This window comes from Pagrus major, chromosome 6 (assembly GCF_040436345.1).
Source record: "Pagrus major chromosome 6, Pma_NU_1.0".
NCBI classification, from domain to species: domain Eukaryota; kingdom Metazoa; phylum Chordata; class Actinopteri; order Spariformes; family Sparidae; genus Pagrus; species Pagrus major.
In genome coordinates, this window is record NC_133220.1 from 18,116,729 (window position 1) to 18,134,296 (window position 17,568).

A 17,568-nucleotide genomic window follows, 5' to 3' on the forward strand; every position below is an offset into this window, starting at 1 on the left:
GTACGGCTGGTTTACGATCCTCACAATCATTTGTTTTGTATCACTTTTAGAAAAATGCAGTGGAATAAAAAGCACGATATTTCCCTCTGAAATGTAGTGAAGTAGAAGTAAGAAGTGGCAGAAAAAGAGCTCAAGTAAAGTGCAAGTGCCTTGAAATTATAGGTAAATGTACTCAGTTACATTCCATCACAGACTGTGGTCAAACCACACGTATGTGCAAATAATTGGAAAACCACAAAGTTGGGCAGCAGGGTTTTTTTTTTTAAATACAAAATGTCTGTATTCAATTATTCATTTCATTTTCAGGATCTGTGATTCCCCCTCACTATCATGGGAGTTTGTTTGTTTAGTAGCGTCAGCACTGGATTACTGTCATGCATGATTGCAATAAAAGAGTACAAGACTTCAAGATGTGTGGCTCCTTTTGTTGCCATTGTGTCTGTTTATATTCTGGTCTGAATAGAAACATTTAACTGCATTTAACGTAAGTCTAATTTTCATCTCAGTCAACTTCATGACTTTTCCTTATGTAAGAGAAACGCTTATATTGAACTAATGACATGTTTCACAATTCTACAGAAAATGATGCATTATTTTTGTTTGGGGTCTCAGACACTCCAGCTGTAAAACCTGGTGAAATACAATAGATTTGATGTGCTCTGTATCCGTGATTGATGTTGAAACTACTTTTAAGGCAGCACTAACCAAAAAAACCCTAAATTCGTCTATCTGGATTTCTTCGGAGGGGTGTTTCTGTTAAATTATGTTATTTAATTTTTTCTCCACAGCCATCTGGCGACCCCTGGAAATTAATTCATGACCCCCTTGGAGGTCCCTATGACAGGTTGACAACCAGTGCTCCAGAATATTAAATATCATAACCTTCATGTAGGAGGGAATAATTGCAGGACTGTTGTATTAGACTGCATTAATTTCAGCAGGGTGTACCTAATAAACTGCAGACTGAGTGTATGTATTCATGTTGAGCCCATAATACATAAAACATGACACATCTCCTTATTTGGTGTAATTAAAATGCAGTTTGGTTATTTCCACTTTCCATCACCGTCATCCAGTGTGTAAACAGTTTGTGGCCCCGAGAAAAGTTAACACTTCAATACTTTTCCTCACTGAGTGGGTCTCAGTGAAGTCAGAAACATTGGTTTGTGACATCAACAAAACAAGAGCTGAAGTTGAATGTAAAGCAACACTCTCTCCTCATCATCATTCATCATTATCTAACTTACATTCAGACTTACAAGAAAATTGAGCACATGGTAATTTCATCTGTCATGTGCAGGCGATCATTAATCAAAATTCGAGTCGAGGGTGTCAGTGAATGCTTGATAGTTAACTTGACAGCTCACAATGGCATTAAGAGCCCTAACCAAACATATTAGGGAGTGGCATCCTTAATTACTACAAACAAGACTGATAAGAAATTAGTTTAAAGATGATGCCACAAAACAAAGTCAGCCACACCTGACTCCAAAATGTAATGAAGACTATAATTAGGGCTTGTGTGGTGACATGTAAAGCAGATAATTCACCATCACACCACTTCCAGCATGAAATAAAGAAAGATTAATTACGCATTATTTTCCTGTCTTATGTTTCGTTCTGCAGTGTGAGGAGAGAGCGGTTAGAAATATGGTCAGAGAGGTACAAGGACTTCTGTTCCTGTCACCTCTTCTTCTGCTCAACACCAGCTATTTCTTGAATGTGTCTCGATACAGGAAGTGTACATACGGTATCTAACCACCACCCCCTGAACTCTGACAAGGGGTCGTTTGTGGTGTTTTCACCATGTTGAGCAATAACCCTCCCGCTCTGTGGAGTTACTTCCCTGCACAGCTGTAACTGTTTTTCTGTTTTTAAGGTCAAACTGCATGAATGAAGTTTTTATTTCCTGTCAACACATAACATAACAACTACATGATATACTCGGCACTGCTTTGCACAATGCATTTAACGTTACGTGACATAAATGTGGGGGTTTTCTCGGGCTCTCTGTTTAAGGCAATGGGTTTTCTCTTTTACACTGCACATTTACTGGATATTTGCATGCAAATGTCAGTAATTAAAACCTCTTGAAAATAAGTCATTTTCTTATTTCTCTTAGCAGTCACTCAGATTCTCTTAAGTAAAACTATGAACAAAGTAAAAAAAATACTAAAGCCTATCGTCTTGGTAAATTTAGCCTTCCTAAAGTATCAAAAACACACTTATTTTTGTAGTAAACAGCCCCTTGTGGCTGACGTGATAACATCATTATTAGCGAAAGTTGGACTAGTTTTAGATACTTATATATAGGTATTTAAATCCAGTGGTTACCAAACTGTGGGTCGAGGGTCACATGATGAATCTGGGTGGTTGTGAGATGATTCATAGGAAACAGAAGAAAAAAACACTTCTGCAATTTAATCTTGAATTTAATTTTTCGGACGTTTTTCTCTTGGTGTCACCTCTTTTGACCTTAAACTCTTATTTAAAATAAACTGAGTTTATGAGGAGAAAAAAAACATGGCTACAAAGCAAAATGATTAGGAACCCCAATCTTTAAAGTTGTATTGTATTTTGCAATGTGATTTTTATTGGGAATACTAATCTCAAATAAACTAAAACTGTAAAATAAATATAGTGGAGTAGAAGTATCCTCTTAAAGTACAAGTATCTTGAGAAAAAAATACTTGAGTACAGTACTTTTTTTCTTTCCTGTATTGTTTTCTGTTGTCTGTGTTGCTGTTGAACACTCCCATGTGTTTTTCATTAGGACAGATATACAGGCATGTTGCCATTTTGTGTTTAAAAATATTATAGATGATATGGAAGGGGAGGGGATAATTTTAAGGAAAAAAAGCCACACAGTGGAAAACTAGGCTGAAGGAGACAGAAACATGAACAACTGTTAAGAGACCATCTTTATCCTTAAAGCACAGGAGGTTAAACATTAAAGTCATCAATGAGTGGAGAGAAAAAATACTCAAAGGTAAAGAAAGGGTATTTGCCAAGAAAGCAAAACATCTGTTTCTGTACAGTTGTAACACAGTGTAATGTTGTGTACTTGCACTAAAGTATTGTGTCTATCATTGTACCCACATCATTATGTTACTATAGTTGAACTTTAGTATTTATGGCTTTTTATATTTTGTTTTCATCTCTTCTGTTTGTGATTTACATAACACAGCAATTTCCCATTCGGTTTCGTCAGCTTCAAAACCCTATCCATCTTTCCACCTGTTTATCAACAGAGTAGATGAGGATGGTGATGGAGATGGGAGAAAACTGAAGCGATTGGAAAACTGAAGTGGCTCACTGAGGCTCTCTTAATTTGTATCAGATGTTCAACAAATCATCGTGTGCTGGGCTGTTGATTTCCCTGTTTTGCAGAAATATTTACCAGCGTGTTTGTTCAATAAATGTAGATTTAACCTTGTACTTGACCTACAAAATGCATACAAAGTCTGTCTATAGGTGGTGCTGTGCATCCCTCGCAAAGAATAGATGTTTGTAAAGAAGCTCTCTGAGAAATCTTTCCTCGGATAATGTCTTTAAATTTCTATTTTTTAAGTTGACAGGAGAATTTGTATGAGGATTACAGTGTGCACTGTGTTGTGACTGTCCACTCCGGTGCAGCAGGTGGCGCTGTGTGCTTGCAACGTTGCCAATACACATAAAGAAGAAGAGCGGGCTGTTGCGTCTGCGACTGACATGCTAACAACAAGTCAGGCTAGCAATAACTGAGACGGGCGGCGTGAAACCTACTGCTAATATTATCTGTCAATTGCAGCCACAAAAGGTGAGCCTCATTTATCGAACACATTGGCCTGCTTGGGTCTAGCCATGTTGGGTATCATGTAACATATTTTAGCGTGCTTTCAAATCATTTTTTAGCCGTTTCGACGTGATTCATGCTAAATGTGCTAACTCGCTGCCACCATCTGTAGCTAGCATGGCGTTAATGTTTGCATAGCTGTTTGGGAATCCGGGTAGCGTAAATATTTTGTAGCCAAGTTGGACACAAGAGTTCCAGTTTTGTGCAGTGTTTGTGTAATTTGGCCAATTTGTGTTTTAAACTAACAAAGCGTTATTATGTGTCTCACGGGTAGCTGGTACGCACAAGCTAATGAATCCTGACTACTTTTGTTTGCTAGCTAGCGGTAGCTTGCTAACTGTTTATGTACGGTTAACGTTAAGTGGCTAGACTGACGTGTCCATGACACAATTAGCCAGCTCTTATTATAGTTTCATGGCAGGACTTTAATGGCAGGTAGTACAGTAACGTAAAATGTGACTGCAGAGACGAGGACAACGTTGAAGCTAGGGAGACATGTGGTCGATTATTAAAACTAATACCACGGTTTCCTCTTGAGTTTGAATCAGATAACAATAACTTGTGGTTGACTTTTATTTCACACGTGTCAGCATGTATCAACAGGTTTTTAATCTTTTTCTTTTATTTCAGGCACATCTGATTGTAGGATTCAAACAAGAATATATTTCAACTTAGTGAAATGGGAGGTAAGATACCATGCCTTGTTACTTCCTGTTGTTACTTGTTACTTCAGTTTCAAACACTACAGGGTTTCCCTCAGGGGAATTGTTTAGCTGGCATGGTAAGCCATCGAGAGTCTGTTCAGACCTGCCCTTCTTTTCATTTCTCCCGTCGTACAACCTTGAATCCTTTTCTTGCCTCCTCTCCTCGCGTCTTAGTCCTTCCTAGTTCCCACATGAGATGCGAGTGGAGCAGGTGAGGAAGAGAAAGTGAGAGGATAGGAGGCCTCCCATCTCCTCTCTCCTCGAGGAGCATTCAAAGTTCAAGTTCAAAGTTCAAAGTCGACTTTATTGTCAAAACTGCAATATGTACAAGACATACAGAGAATTGAAATTGTGTTTCCCTCTGTCCAGACAATATAAGTGAATATGTACAGAAAAAGCAGAAAATAGAAATATAAGAATATAAAATAAAATAGAAATATAGATCTAAAAATAAAAATAAAATATGTACAGCTAAGAGACATTCGGGAATATAAAGTCCGGAGATATAAATAGTGTGGAATAGGTATGTCAGTATTGGGGTTGGATATAAATATAGATATAAATATGGCAGTTTGATATAAATATGACAGTATAAAATGGTATAAACTGGACTATGACAATGAAGTTGTAAACATTCTTACACAGTGCAAGTAGATTTTAAAGTGTTTAGGAGCATTTTAGGAATTGAGACATTCCTCTGTGTGGGTGTGTCCTTACAGAGTTGTTAAGGACAAGTATGAGCTCTGACTTCCAGAGTCGTTAGGACCACTTGTTGGTCGTTGACTTAACCGGCAAAAAATCATTAAAATAAGTAAAATAATCCATCTATGTCAAACTGGAACGACCGTCTTCGAACAGAGGAGGTGGACTACCACATTACTTATCACCCACCTACAATGCTGTACTCCCCAGTTCCCTCCCCAGACAGCTTAACAACCGTTTACATCTGAGCTCACCTAGCCCGAGCAACGCACGTGAAGGACGGTTAAGTCAACGACCCACAAGTGGCCCTAATGACTCTGAAACTCAGAGCTCACACGTGTCCTTAATGATGCTGTAAGGACACTCCCACACAGAGTTTAAAAGCCTGCCACTCCCCTCCAGTTAGTTAGAAGTGAGGAAGCCTCTTGGATGAGAGGTGACACGTCTTCAAGAAACTGAAACATGTCCAGTTGCCTACGATACAGCACTTATAATTACCATAACCTGAATGACTGAGAACCTTCATCAACAACTTAATGTATTGCATTTTCTAAGTTTCTCCTCACCCAGCAACTCTCAAAAGTGCGCAGGGATATTGTGGTTACTAGTTCAGTGCCTGGAGCAGTTCAAAAAAACAGTGTGTTCATTAAAATCTGCTGCTAACATTGGCAGGTTAAGCATGCCTTAACATGTCATTTTCACTACATTTAACCACATGGAAATCAGACTGTGTGTAATCCATTCTGCCTGTTTTAAGGCTTCTTTTTGTTTTGCGGAGGACGTCGGTTGAGCAGACGGTCCTTCAATGTTTCATCTCCGAATGTGGTCTGAATGATCAGTTTTCAATGCATATTGAGGGATTTCAATGCATATTGAGTACACCTGTACTCCTTGTGATCGGATCTATCAAGACAGATGTTGATACCAGGTCTGAACAGCCTCTCAGATCGTGACACAGCTAGTCTCATGATTCGTTTAGCTGTTAAGTGACGGCCCAGAAAGAAGTCACACTAAAGAAATTTACTGTGTGAAATAGTGCCTCTGCTCTTTTCCCCTAGAGGTTAATGTGTCATTTCAAAAGTCATAACGTGAGGTGGCCAACCTCTGCCATTAAACACTGGGAAACCTGTACTACTGAGAGAAACCATAGTATCTGAAGCATTTGTATAATTACTGCCTGTCTAGCAGGTAGTGACTCACTTGAATGAATGTTGCAGGCAAAGAACTGGTGAGAGAGATGATAATCTCTTTGAAATATCACAGTTATCTCTAAGATTATCCAAGAAATTCAAGAGTTCTGATGTTGCTTTCATTTGATGTGGTAATTTATGCACAAATACACTTTTATATTTGGTTGTTATATTGAAATATTTTCAGTTTTACAGTGTGTTTACTCAGGCTGGGCATGCTAACCATAGCAGATTCTGTGGCGTTATCACTGTGATCTGGAACATTAAAGCAGGACTGCAATAAATGCTTTGCCTTGTCAGAAGGACTTCCTCTACGGCATTGATCTGTTCTCACAGTGTGATTACATTAGTGCCTCCTGTGAGGAGGCTAAAAGTTCAAGAAGCTCATATTATAAATATAGCAAAGTATGCCATATTCTAAATTGACATGCAATTGATAAATATAAAATTGATTATAGATAAAATAACCAGATAGGAAATTCTGTTTTTGGCACATTGAGGAAAACAACGTCCTCAAATTGTTGTTAAAATCCTATAAATCAAGTGTTGTCACAGAGATGCCCTGCTTTCTAATTTAACGTTTCCAGCAAAGGTTTTAGACAACCAGTGATAATAGTAGTATGGCAATCTCACTGTAGACAGTAGGCTGAATCTTTGACAGATGACACATTAAGACATTTTTAACCATTGCTTTTGCTGGTTAAAATGACGCAGACTACAGATCATATCACGTGTCTGTGAGTAGACCAAAATTAAACTTGGTTGGTGGTTAAAGGTCCCTCTGCTATCTGGTGTCTGTACTCACACAGCCAAAGATCATTTTTGAGGGGAGAGCCTCAACACAGCTGTACAAATGTGATTGGACTGAGTGTTTTTATAGGTCCAACAGATATATGTTCCCCCTTTTTGGGATTGCAAGTTTCAGGAGTTGCATTCTCTCAATTATACTGTCGTTCATGAGATCATTAATTTTATTTAATAGTTTTGAACAAAGACCTTTTGGTGCTGTTTGGCATATGGAATCGGACTCTTGAAGAAAATTTGATAACAACATCCCCATTAAAAATCCTTTTCTCAACGTTCAGCCCTAATTAAAGACACAGATTAAATTGGGCAAAACGAGCCTTAGTGCATTCAAACCATGTACTTAACACCAAAAAGTAAAAATTCTAATGAAGGTAAATGTTGGTCATTTAGATGTGGTGGTTTGGAATTACTCAACCCAAAATGATAGAATAAGAATAAGTTATAATGATGTGTAAGCAACATTCGTCATGTCTTCCATGTTTGTGTTTGTGTCTTTTTCTGTCAGACCCTGCTCTTAATAGAGACTGTCCCCTTGACTGCAAAGTTTACGTTGGGAATCTAGGAAACAATGGAAACAAGACAGAGTTAGAAAGAGCTTTTGGCTACTATGGTCCTTTAAGAAGTGTTTGGGTCGCCAGGAATCCCCCAGGCTTTGCTTTTGTAGAGTTTGAAGATCCTAGAGATGCATCTGATGCCGTGAGAGAACTGGATGGAAGGTAACTCCCTCAGCACATTTTCAGTAGCTCTTTTTGTAGTGCTTCTTTTTTGCACTTTCCTCTCATGTGACACCTTTTTGTTAAGAAACATGTGTGGCTGTCGAGTGCGTGTCGAGTTATCCACCGGGCAAAAGCGCTCAAGGAGCCGGGGTCCTCCTCCATCCTGGAGTAGACGCCCTCGTGAAGATGTAAGACGACGTAGTCCTCCAGTCAGACGCAGGTATGTATTATTATGTATTATTATTACGCAGGTACTGTTTCATTTAAACATGTTTTTCAAAAGCACAAATGACAAATAATCACATTCCCCACACATTGTAAGATTTGTTTTTGTACTCCTTCCAAATATTTGTTAGTTCGGCAAAGCCGTTCAAAACTAACAACCTCCTGCACTGCCAAACAATCTTAAATCCATAGATCTCAGACCTGTTGAAGGTTTGTTAGCCTTTAAGCCAAGTAGGAGGAAAAGTTTCTGATTGGTCATGGCATTGCTTGAATTCATTTGTAAGCACTGTTACTGCTGTAGATCATGTTGGTAAAATAAACTTATTATTATTATTATTATTATTATTATTATTGGCACATAAAGAAAAGAGAGTTCATCAATAGATAATCTGTGGATCTGGCTGCTTCAGGTTTTGATATATTGATGTTACTCCCTTTCGTTAATGTGTTAATTGGATTGATATTTTAAACAAACTTATTTAATCAATTTAAGGTTATTTTTTATCTTTTGCTTGACTATTTATGAACTCTTACAACAGTATGTCTGTAAAAAGACCAAGCTCTACTAGAGTGATATTGCTTTACGGGGACATCTTAAGAGGCACAGTTAGCACTTCATCATCCATCCAACATTTTTATAGGTACTTTCTAGAATTACTTTCTGCAGGTGTAAACTTTGTTTTCTTTCTGAGTTCAGTTGCCATCTATTAATAAAACTGAACCCCGTTGCAGAGTCACCACCACGCTTCTCACCATCTGAGTCAGTCAACTAGTCCTCTTTCAGCATCATGTGACTGCTGACCAGCGAGCCCCAATCAGCTTGGCTGGTGTTGTCACATGACCCAGGCGCACCACCGCCAGTCGTCAGGTTCCACCAACCTTTTGGTTCCTGAGCATGCAGTTCCCAGCATCCTCCTCTTCTTCCTCCAACCTTAACCCAATCGACAGCGGCCCACTTCACATTATCAACCAATCAGCGTCTTTACTCTCTCTATTCTCCACACAACTTCTGTGTCAACGGGAACAGCCCTTGGCTTACATCCCTTCCCATCCTTCCCCCCAAAAAAAGGCAGGGAAACTCTACAACTACCCCTTCCAACCAGCCACCAAGCAACTTCATATCGCCAACATTTGCATCATGTGGCAAATCCTCTCTGCAATTCGACCTCCCTCACCATCAGTCTGGCTTCCTTGCGTCATTTCTATCTTGTCAAAATCCCCCAGAATAGTAAGTTGATTTTATCCTGCTCTTTGTAGTTTTTATGCTTAATCTAACTTTCAGAGCTGCTTGACAGTTTTCCATCAAGAGTTTTGTAATTAAGAGCAATTTCAGTGCAGAGCTGCAAAAATCTAAAGATCAAAAGTTGTGGTCAAGGAACTTTGCCGTCAGTCTTTGATTTTCATTTCCAAAATTGTATTGGATGTTCACAGTGTAATTGCTGCGGAGTGCAAAGTCATGGCTTGACATTAAGTCACCTTGAGTGATATTAATTGGAAAAAAGTGTTTTGACTTTTTTTTTTTATATATGATCACTCTTTTCCAAGAAAATATCCTTTCACCTCAAGCACAGAAGTTTTTTAAGTTAAATATCACATTTCGAATGTCAGTGATCTTTAGAGCCAACACATGAAGGTTACTGATGGTCTCAGCCTGATCACGTCAACAGAAAAGAGCTGTTTACATTTAGCAATAACTTTGTGTAGATCATTGTGTGCAAGCTGTGTGTGTCCAGTGTTGCTTAAAAAACATTAATGGCAGCATTGCCGTGGACAGATCATCAAAGAATATGTTTTTCCATTTTTCATGATTAAGTTGGAACATATTTTACTTGGTGTTTGTCCAGTAATGTCTTAATGTCGAGCCCTGATTTTGTTCTACATTCTGGAGTACGGCTCCATGATTGGTGCTCATTGGACAAAGTTTCCTTTAATGAGTTGATCTTGATGCAGATGATCCTTCTATTAACAGACAAGGAACTACGTGTAACCACGGTTCCACGTGTAACCCATGTCTCTTTAAGGATCACGAATACCAAAGGTTGCTTTAGTTAGAGGAAGGGTTAGATTCTCTTTCCTAATGTTCGTTTCATTTTTCAACTTCACCTGCACTGTAGATCCCCGAAGAGGAGGAGTCTAAGCCGCAGTCGCAGCAGGTAAGCTTCTACCTGTTTATATTGAATTTGTGCGTTTGTCAAATAAATGATGTCATATTAATTTGTGTTTTTTGGTTTTGTTCATCAGGTCTCTTTCGAGAGACAGACGCAGATATCGTTCTCTCTCCAGAGACAAGAATAATAAGCGCTCAAGATCCTTCTCACGGTCAAGGAGGTATGATTGATTATGATCACACTGTACTCTAAAGGCTAGTTCAGACCAAAGATTTGTGTTGAGGCTAAACCGTTTTTGGAGCATTTAAGGGGAAAGTTGCAGCGGTGGGAACTGGCCGTCTCAGCTTGACTCCGGCTGGCTGATGGTGTCACTTGCGACTCGGCGTGTCAAGTCGGTCACGCTGGTTTTGGAACGTAAGGCCCGTCACCTGTTTCACCTGCCAATCAGTGCCTCGTGGAGTGCAAGCTGGTTAAGTCAACTCATCTCATCTCATCAATTTGTTTGAGGAATATCAGCTTCTGTCTGACGCAAGCCTTACAATTTAAATTTACTGCTACACTGGAAACTGCTTTTTCTGCTGTTCACATTCACCATCACTCTCGGCCGCTCGCTGTCTCTCACCCACTCAGCCACACTCGCTACAAACGCACCTGTTATTTTAGCTATTTCAGCAATACTATAAATACAACTGTAGCAAGTTACTCACTGTGACTATGCTTATTCATATTTTAAGACACAACAACTAGTATCCAGCTATAAAAACAGAAGTACAGTCATTGCAATTGGTGTAAACTGGCAGGTTTTCAGTATGTTGCAGACAGGCACATTGCAAGTTGTCGCAAGTTTCAACTAGGGTCTGACCTATATGGATTTTTTGGGGCTGATACCGATATTGGGGAGTAAAAATTCTGATAACTGATATATAGGCTGATTAAATGTTTGTAAATGACATGGATAAAGGATAGGGATGTTAACCTTACATTATTAATTTACTTCCAGGCCAGCAATGCATTTCACTAAGCACGATTGTCACCCCTCCCCTCTCCCCCACTGCCCAGCACTAATGTTAAGCTAGGTCAGCCTACCTTTACCTTGCTAACATAAATAGGTAAACATGACCGACACAACGAAGCACGTCATGACCCCCTCATGCTCTACTGGATAAATAGTGCAAGGACATCATATCTAAGGAAAACCAAGTCATATTTTCTGCGCTTTATTAGGAAGTGTTAACATCGTCATCTGTCAGGTAAGTTTTATTCTCAGATAGGCAATAATTAGCCGCTTTGAATTGGCCGGGCCCTAGTTTCAACTCATCTTGTTGTAAATCTTTGGTCTGGACAGGGCTTAATACTTAATCTTATCCCAGTCATTTTGTGTTTACTCACCAGTTTTGTCTATTTTACAGTCGTTCCACGTCTGAGAGGAAAGAAAGGCCGTAAACGATGGTTCATCAGCAGGATCCTGCTACGGTTGTGAAAAACCACGGTTTTTATAGTCACGTTTTTCTTTTTAAATTGTGTTTGACAGCTCAAGGCAGTCTTAGGTTGGTCATGATGCATTTTATGTAATAGCAGTCTGTCAAATTAACAGCAAAGGACCAGAGGTGTTCATCTTTCAGTTCTCATGGAAAGATTTGCCCATTTCACTGGAACATTTTTTTTTTCTTTAAGTTTTGCTCTATAAAGGATACAGAATTATTTCTTCCCCTGCATGTTTTGAAATGGAATACTGGGTTTAGGTTTACATTACCATCCTGTTTTTAACTGTTGAATTAAAGCTCATGTGATGTTTTTATTCATTTTTGTTGAGGGGTTTTTCTTTTTTTTTAATTCTTGGTCCACTCTTTTATTACTGGCGTTGGGTTGCTGTGAGCTGCATCACTATGTATACTTTATACTAGTGACAGAAAGCAAACTGGCAACACATGTTGTAAATAGTGGTGCTGCTACTTGCAGGCTATCCTTGAAGCCTAAAACATCATCTGTAATTCTGTATTTTACCCGTGTCACTTTTGCAAAAGAAGGCATTTATTCAACTTTGCATGGTTCTCTGAACTCTGACAGTTTGTGCTAATGCAGTTTAACAACTTGTTCAATAAATGTTTTTTCAAGGTGACATGATCTCCATGTCTTGCTTTTTTTTGTTTGAATACTTCCATACACTAATCAGATTTAAATTATGTAAAATCTCACCATATACAACAATCAAATGTAAGGAAATATGGAAAATTAAGCTTGATTCAGTTCAGGAAGTAGTGGATGTTGTTGCTGTTGCCTGATAAAGGCTGCAAGTATAACCCACACAGGAAACTATCAGTCACAGTTGCAGTAAAGGAACAACCCCTTCGTGTGAAATGTAACTACCGTTCAGCATAGGCAGATGACATTACAAAGCGGCTCATGTTGTGAGGCGACAAAGGTGCCAGATTGGGGTGGTGAGTACATGTGGCGTTTTAACAATTGTGTAAAAGGCCTGAAATCATTTTTCAGTTGTAATTGTTTCTCAAGCCGTTCTTGTTTCCTGTTGAACATATGTAGAGCAGTTAATCATTTTAAAAGGAAATGACTAATGAGTGACCAAGCAGTATACAGTAGTATTAAGCCATAAGTATCTAAAATCGTGTACGTCTAGTTGGAGAATGAAATTGTTTTGTTTCCCATTAGTTTATGGAGACAGAAATTATTAGTACATATTTACTGTTGTATATATTTTCTCGAGATTCAGTTGATGTTATCTGATGCTGATGTGTGCTAGATCTCAATGTGATTTGCTGACTCATTGCATAACTGAATGTCTCATGCTCTAGGAGAGAAGATTAGAAGTCATGTCGGCTCAAAGTGGAAAGAAAAAAAGAATTGGTTCACGCCGTCGGGTAGCAAACCAAAATAAAACGTCTGAAGCTGATGAGTTCCACATAACAGACAGTAAATCTGTAGCACAACCCTTCATATCAGAAGAAAAAAGTGAATCATTAAATGTATTTGATAATCCTGATAATTCACAATCTGAGACCCAAAAACCACCTTCACCAGAACTCACTGCAAACAAAAGAAAACTGGGGTCTAGTCGAAGAAATAAAGGAGGACAGCATGTGAAGGACTGTGAATTATACCTCAAACCTAGAGAGAAAGTTGAGGAACAGACAAGGGGTAATGAAACCAAAAAAACATTCCAAGCTCAGAGGCAGGAAGAATTAAGTCAAGGGACTGAGTCTGCAACACATGACGGCTCTTTCTTGGCCAATACACCTGATTATTCTTCTGAGATTCGTAACTCTACTACAACAAACTCTCCCGATGTGAACCTGGAAAGTTTTGTTCCCAAAAGTGAAAATTTGCTAGCAGACCAAGATGAAATTTCCACCGACAATAAAGAAGAGTCTGATTCTTTTAAATTAGAGGAAACCAAGCATGGAGGAACTGACACTCCTCAGAGTGAGGAACTCAGAGAGAATGCAGATACGTTTGGCATCTCTGAGTTAACTACTGTAAGTGTAACAGTAAAAGAAAGCAAAGAAAGAGATCAGGGCAAAGAATTGTTAAAGCAGGATGGAAATTTACAGGGCAACTATGTGGTGAGTGAGTCACATGTGAAATTAGACGATATAGAGTTCTCTATCACAGCGGAGGTAACCACAGATAAAAGCAGCCCCAGAGAAAATACTGAACTAGAATTCAGTGTTGGGCAAGCAGCATTTTCATCATCAAACGAGAAGTTGCAGACTGATGAGGGAAAAAAAGGAGATTTCAATGTATCTGAATTCACAGTTGCTCAGCATTCAGGGGATGCTGTCAACAAGGTGCACGAACAGGAGGCTAATCCAACAGAAATGCATGAAATCAATCACTCCTCTGATAATGTGACACAAGGTGGAAATTCTGAAGCTGACAAAGCTGAAGCAAGTAACACAAACCAATCTGAGTTGATGTTGGAAAGTGCTGATGATTCTGCTACTAAGCAGGAAGATTCAGATCCTGATGACAAACAGGACGAGCATCCTACAAAAGAAGATAACTTTAAGGCTTTAGAACAGACAAATGAGGATACCAAGATACCGCAGATCAGTCGCAAAGAACGAGTAGACAGTGCATTAGGTCAGGTGTATGAGGTTGAAGGCCATGTAGAGGATGATGTAAAACCCAGTGCTGAACAAACAGTTCATCAGGAGAAGGAAGGACTCTTCTCTGAAATGGAGGAGAGTGACTCTTCTTCACAAACCCTGCAATCAGAAATACATGCTCCTTTGGACTCCCAACCTCAACAAAACGACACAGACTTACACCCCATGGGGAACAGAAGGAAACTGGGCTCTAGTCGTCGAAATAAAGGACGGCAGCATGTCAAGGACTCTGTTGCTGAATCATACCATGAAGAAAAAGATGAAGTTGTAGAAAGTATCAGGGGTAAGGAAGCCCTGGAAACAACACAAATGCTAGTGGCAATAGAGAGCACGGGTCAAGAAGAATTCAGTCAAGGCAGTGAGAATGATGTTGTCATGCCTATGACACATGACAGCTCTTTATATGCAGACATCATGTCAGATTACTCTTCTGAGGTTCAGAACCCCAATACATCAAACTATCCAGAGACTGATCTGGAAAGTTTATCTCTTAAAAGTGAAAATCTTCAAGAAGACAATTATGAAAGAGAGTCTGACTTTAAGGTGCCTGATGAATCAGTGGGCTACAGGCTGGAGGGAATGGACAAATTGGACACTCTTCAGAGTCAAGAAGTCCGAGCTGCTCAACATTCAGAGGATGCTGGAAACAAAGTGCATGAACAGGAGGTTTATTCGACACAGATGCATGAAATCGATCACTCTTATGAAAGTGTGACACTTGATGCCACAGAAAAGTCTGAAATAACTTCTGACAACCTGATAGACCAAGCTGAAGTCAGTGACACAAACCAATCTGAGTTGATTGTGGAAAGTACTGATGATTCTGCCACCAAACAGGAGGATTCAAATCCTGATGACAAACAGGGCATGCATCCTACAAAAGAAGACAACTTTGAGGCTTTAGAACAGACAAATGAGGATTATAATGTCTATGATACAAAGCAAGTACTCACCGATGACATAGAAAGAGTAGATGCTGGCCTTGGTCAGGTGTATGAGATTGAAGGCAGAGTAGACGATGATATAAAACCCAGTGTTGAACAATCAGTTCTTCAAGACAAGGAAGGACACTCCTCTGAGGATGAGAAAGACAAATCTTTACAAACCCTGCCATCAGAAACATATCTTCCTTCTGACTCCCAACCTGAGCAAAGTGACACAAACTTCAAGCCCGTTGGTAGCAGAAGAAAACTGGGGTCTAGCCGTAGAAATAAAGGAAGACAACATGCCGAGGACTCTGTTGCAGAATCATACCACAGACCTACAGAGGAACTTGTTGGACATACCGGGGATAATGAATCCATTGAAACAACAAAAATGTCTTTCACAATAGAGACAGCAGTGCAGGAAAAATCAGTGAAAACCATCCAGGAAGGAATTGACACACGTGACACTGCTCAAACTTCAGAGGTCAAAGAATATGCTCATATTGGCATCTCTGAGCTTACTGCTTCAAGTTTACTGCTTTCAACAGCAGGTCAACAGCTAATAGACCAATCAAATTCAGTGGAGATGCCAGAAGAACTTCCCAATGTGTATTCTGTAACACAAAAAGAAAGCAAGGATGGAGATGAGTACACCGAATTATTAAGGCAGGATGGAAATTCACAGGACAACAATTTGGTGAGGGAGTCACATTTAAAATCAGAAGATATAGAGTGTTCAATCACAGCAGAGATAGCCACAGAAAATAACAGCTCAAGAGAGCATACAGAACCTCAATACAGTGTTGAACGAGCAATAGTTTCATCACCAAATGAGGAGTTGTCTACACATGAGGATATGATTGAGCATTTCAACTTATATGAAGTCAAAGTTGCTCAGCATTCAGAGGATGCTGTGCACAAAGTGTATGAACAGGAGGTTAATCCAACAGAAATGCATGAAATTGCTCACTATTCTGATAATGTGACACATGATGCCACAGAAAAGTCGGAAATAATTTCTGGCAATCTGACAGACAAAGCTGAAGTCTCGAACACAAACCAATCTGAGTCGATGTTGGAAAGTGCTGATGATTCTGCTACCAAGCAGGAAGATTCAGATCCTGATGACAAACAGGACGAGCATCCTACAAAAGAAGATAACTTTAAGGCTTTAGAACAGACAAATGAGGATACCAAGATACCGCAGATCAGTGGCATAGAACGAGTAGACAGTGTATTAGGTCAGGTGTATGAGGTTGAAAGCCATGTAGAGGATGATATAAAACCCAGTGCTGAACAAACAGTTCATCAGGAGAAGGAAGGACTCTTCTCTGAAATGGAGGAGAGTGACTCTTCTTCACAAACCCTGCAATCAGAAATACATGCTCCTTTGGACTTCCAACCTCAACAAAACGACACAGACTTACACCCCATTGGGAACAGAAGAAAACTGGGCTCTAGTCGTCGAAATAAAGGACGACAGCATGCCAAGGACTCTGTTGCTGAATCATACCATGAAGAAAAAGATGAAGTTGTAGAAAGTCTCAGGGGTAAGGAAGCCCTGGAAACAACACAAATGCTAGTGGCAATAGAGAGCACGAGTCAAGAACAATTCAGTCAAGGCAGTGAGAATGATGTTGTCACGCCTATGACACATGACAGCTCTTTATATGCAGACATCATGCCAGATTACTCTTCTGAGGTCCAGAACCCCAATACATCAAACTATCCAGAAACTGATCTGGAAAGTTTAGCTCCTAAAAGTGAAAATCTTCAAGAAGACAATTATGAAAGAGAGTCCGACTTTAAGGTGTTTGATGAATCAGTCGGCTACAGGCTGGAGGGAATGGACAAATTGGACACTCTTCAGAGTCAAGAAGTCAGAGCTGCTCAACATTCAGAGGATGCCGGAAACAAAGTGCATGAACAGGAGGTTTATTCGACACAGATGCATGAAATCGATCACTCTTATGAAAGTGTGACACTTGATGCCACAGAAAAGTCTGAAATAATTTCTGACAACCTGATAGACCAAGCTGAAGTCAGTGACACAAACCAATCTGAGTTGATTGTGGAAAGTACTGATGATTCTGCCACCAAACAGGAAGATTCAAATCCTGATGACAAACAGGGCATGCATCCTACAAAAGAAGACAACTTTGAGGCTTTAGAACAGACAAATGAGGATTATAATGTCTATGATACAAAGCAAGTACTCACCGATGACATAG

General features: G+C 39.5%; 1 protein-coding gene across 1 annotated transcript; it reads left to right on the forward strand.

The window, feature by feature from the left end:
• The first annotated feature begins 3,691 nt into the window (after positions 1 to 3,691).
• srsf3a (serine and arginine rich splicing factor 3a) lies at positions 3,692 to 12,406 on the forward strand. Its single transcript, XM_073468655.1, has 7 exons — positions 3,692 to 3,799; positions 4,466 to 4,521; positions 7,744 to 7,954; positions 8,040 to 8,174; positions 10,294 to 10,332; positions 10,421 to 10,507; positions 11,697 to 12,406. The coding sequence occupies exons 2-7, from the start codon at positions 4,515 to 4,517 to the stop codon at positions 11,728 to 11,730; spliced, it is 513 nt and encodes a 170-aa protein (XP_073324756.1). The 5' UTR covers positions 3,692 to 3,799; positions 4,466 to 4,514; the 3' UTR covers positions 11,731 to 12,406.
• The last annotated feature ends 5,162 nt before the right edge of the window (positions 12,407 to 17,568 follow it).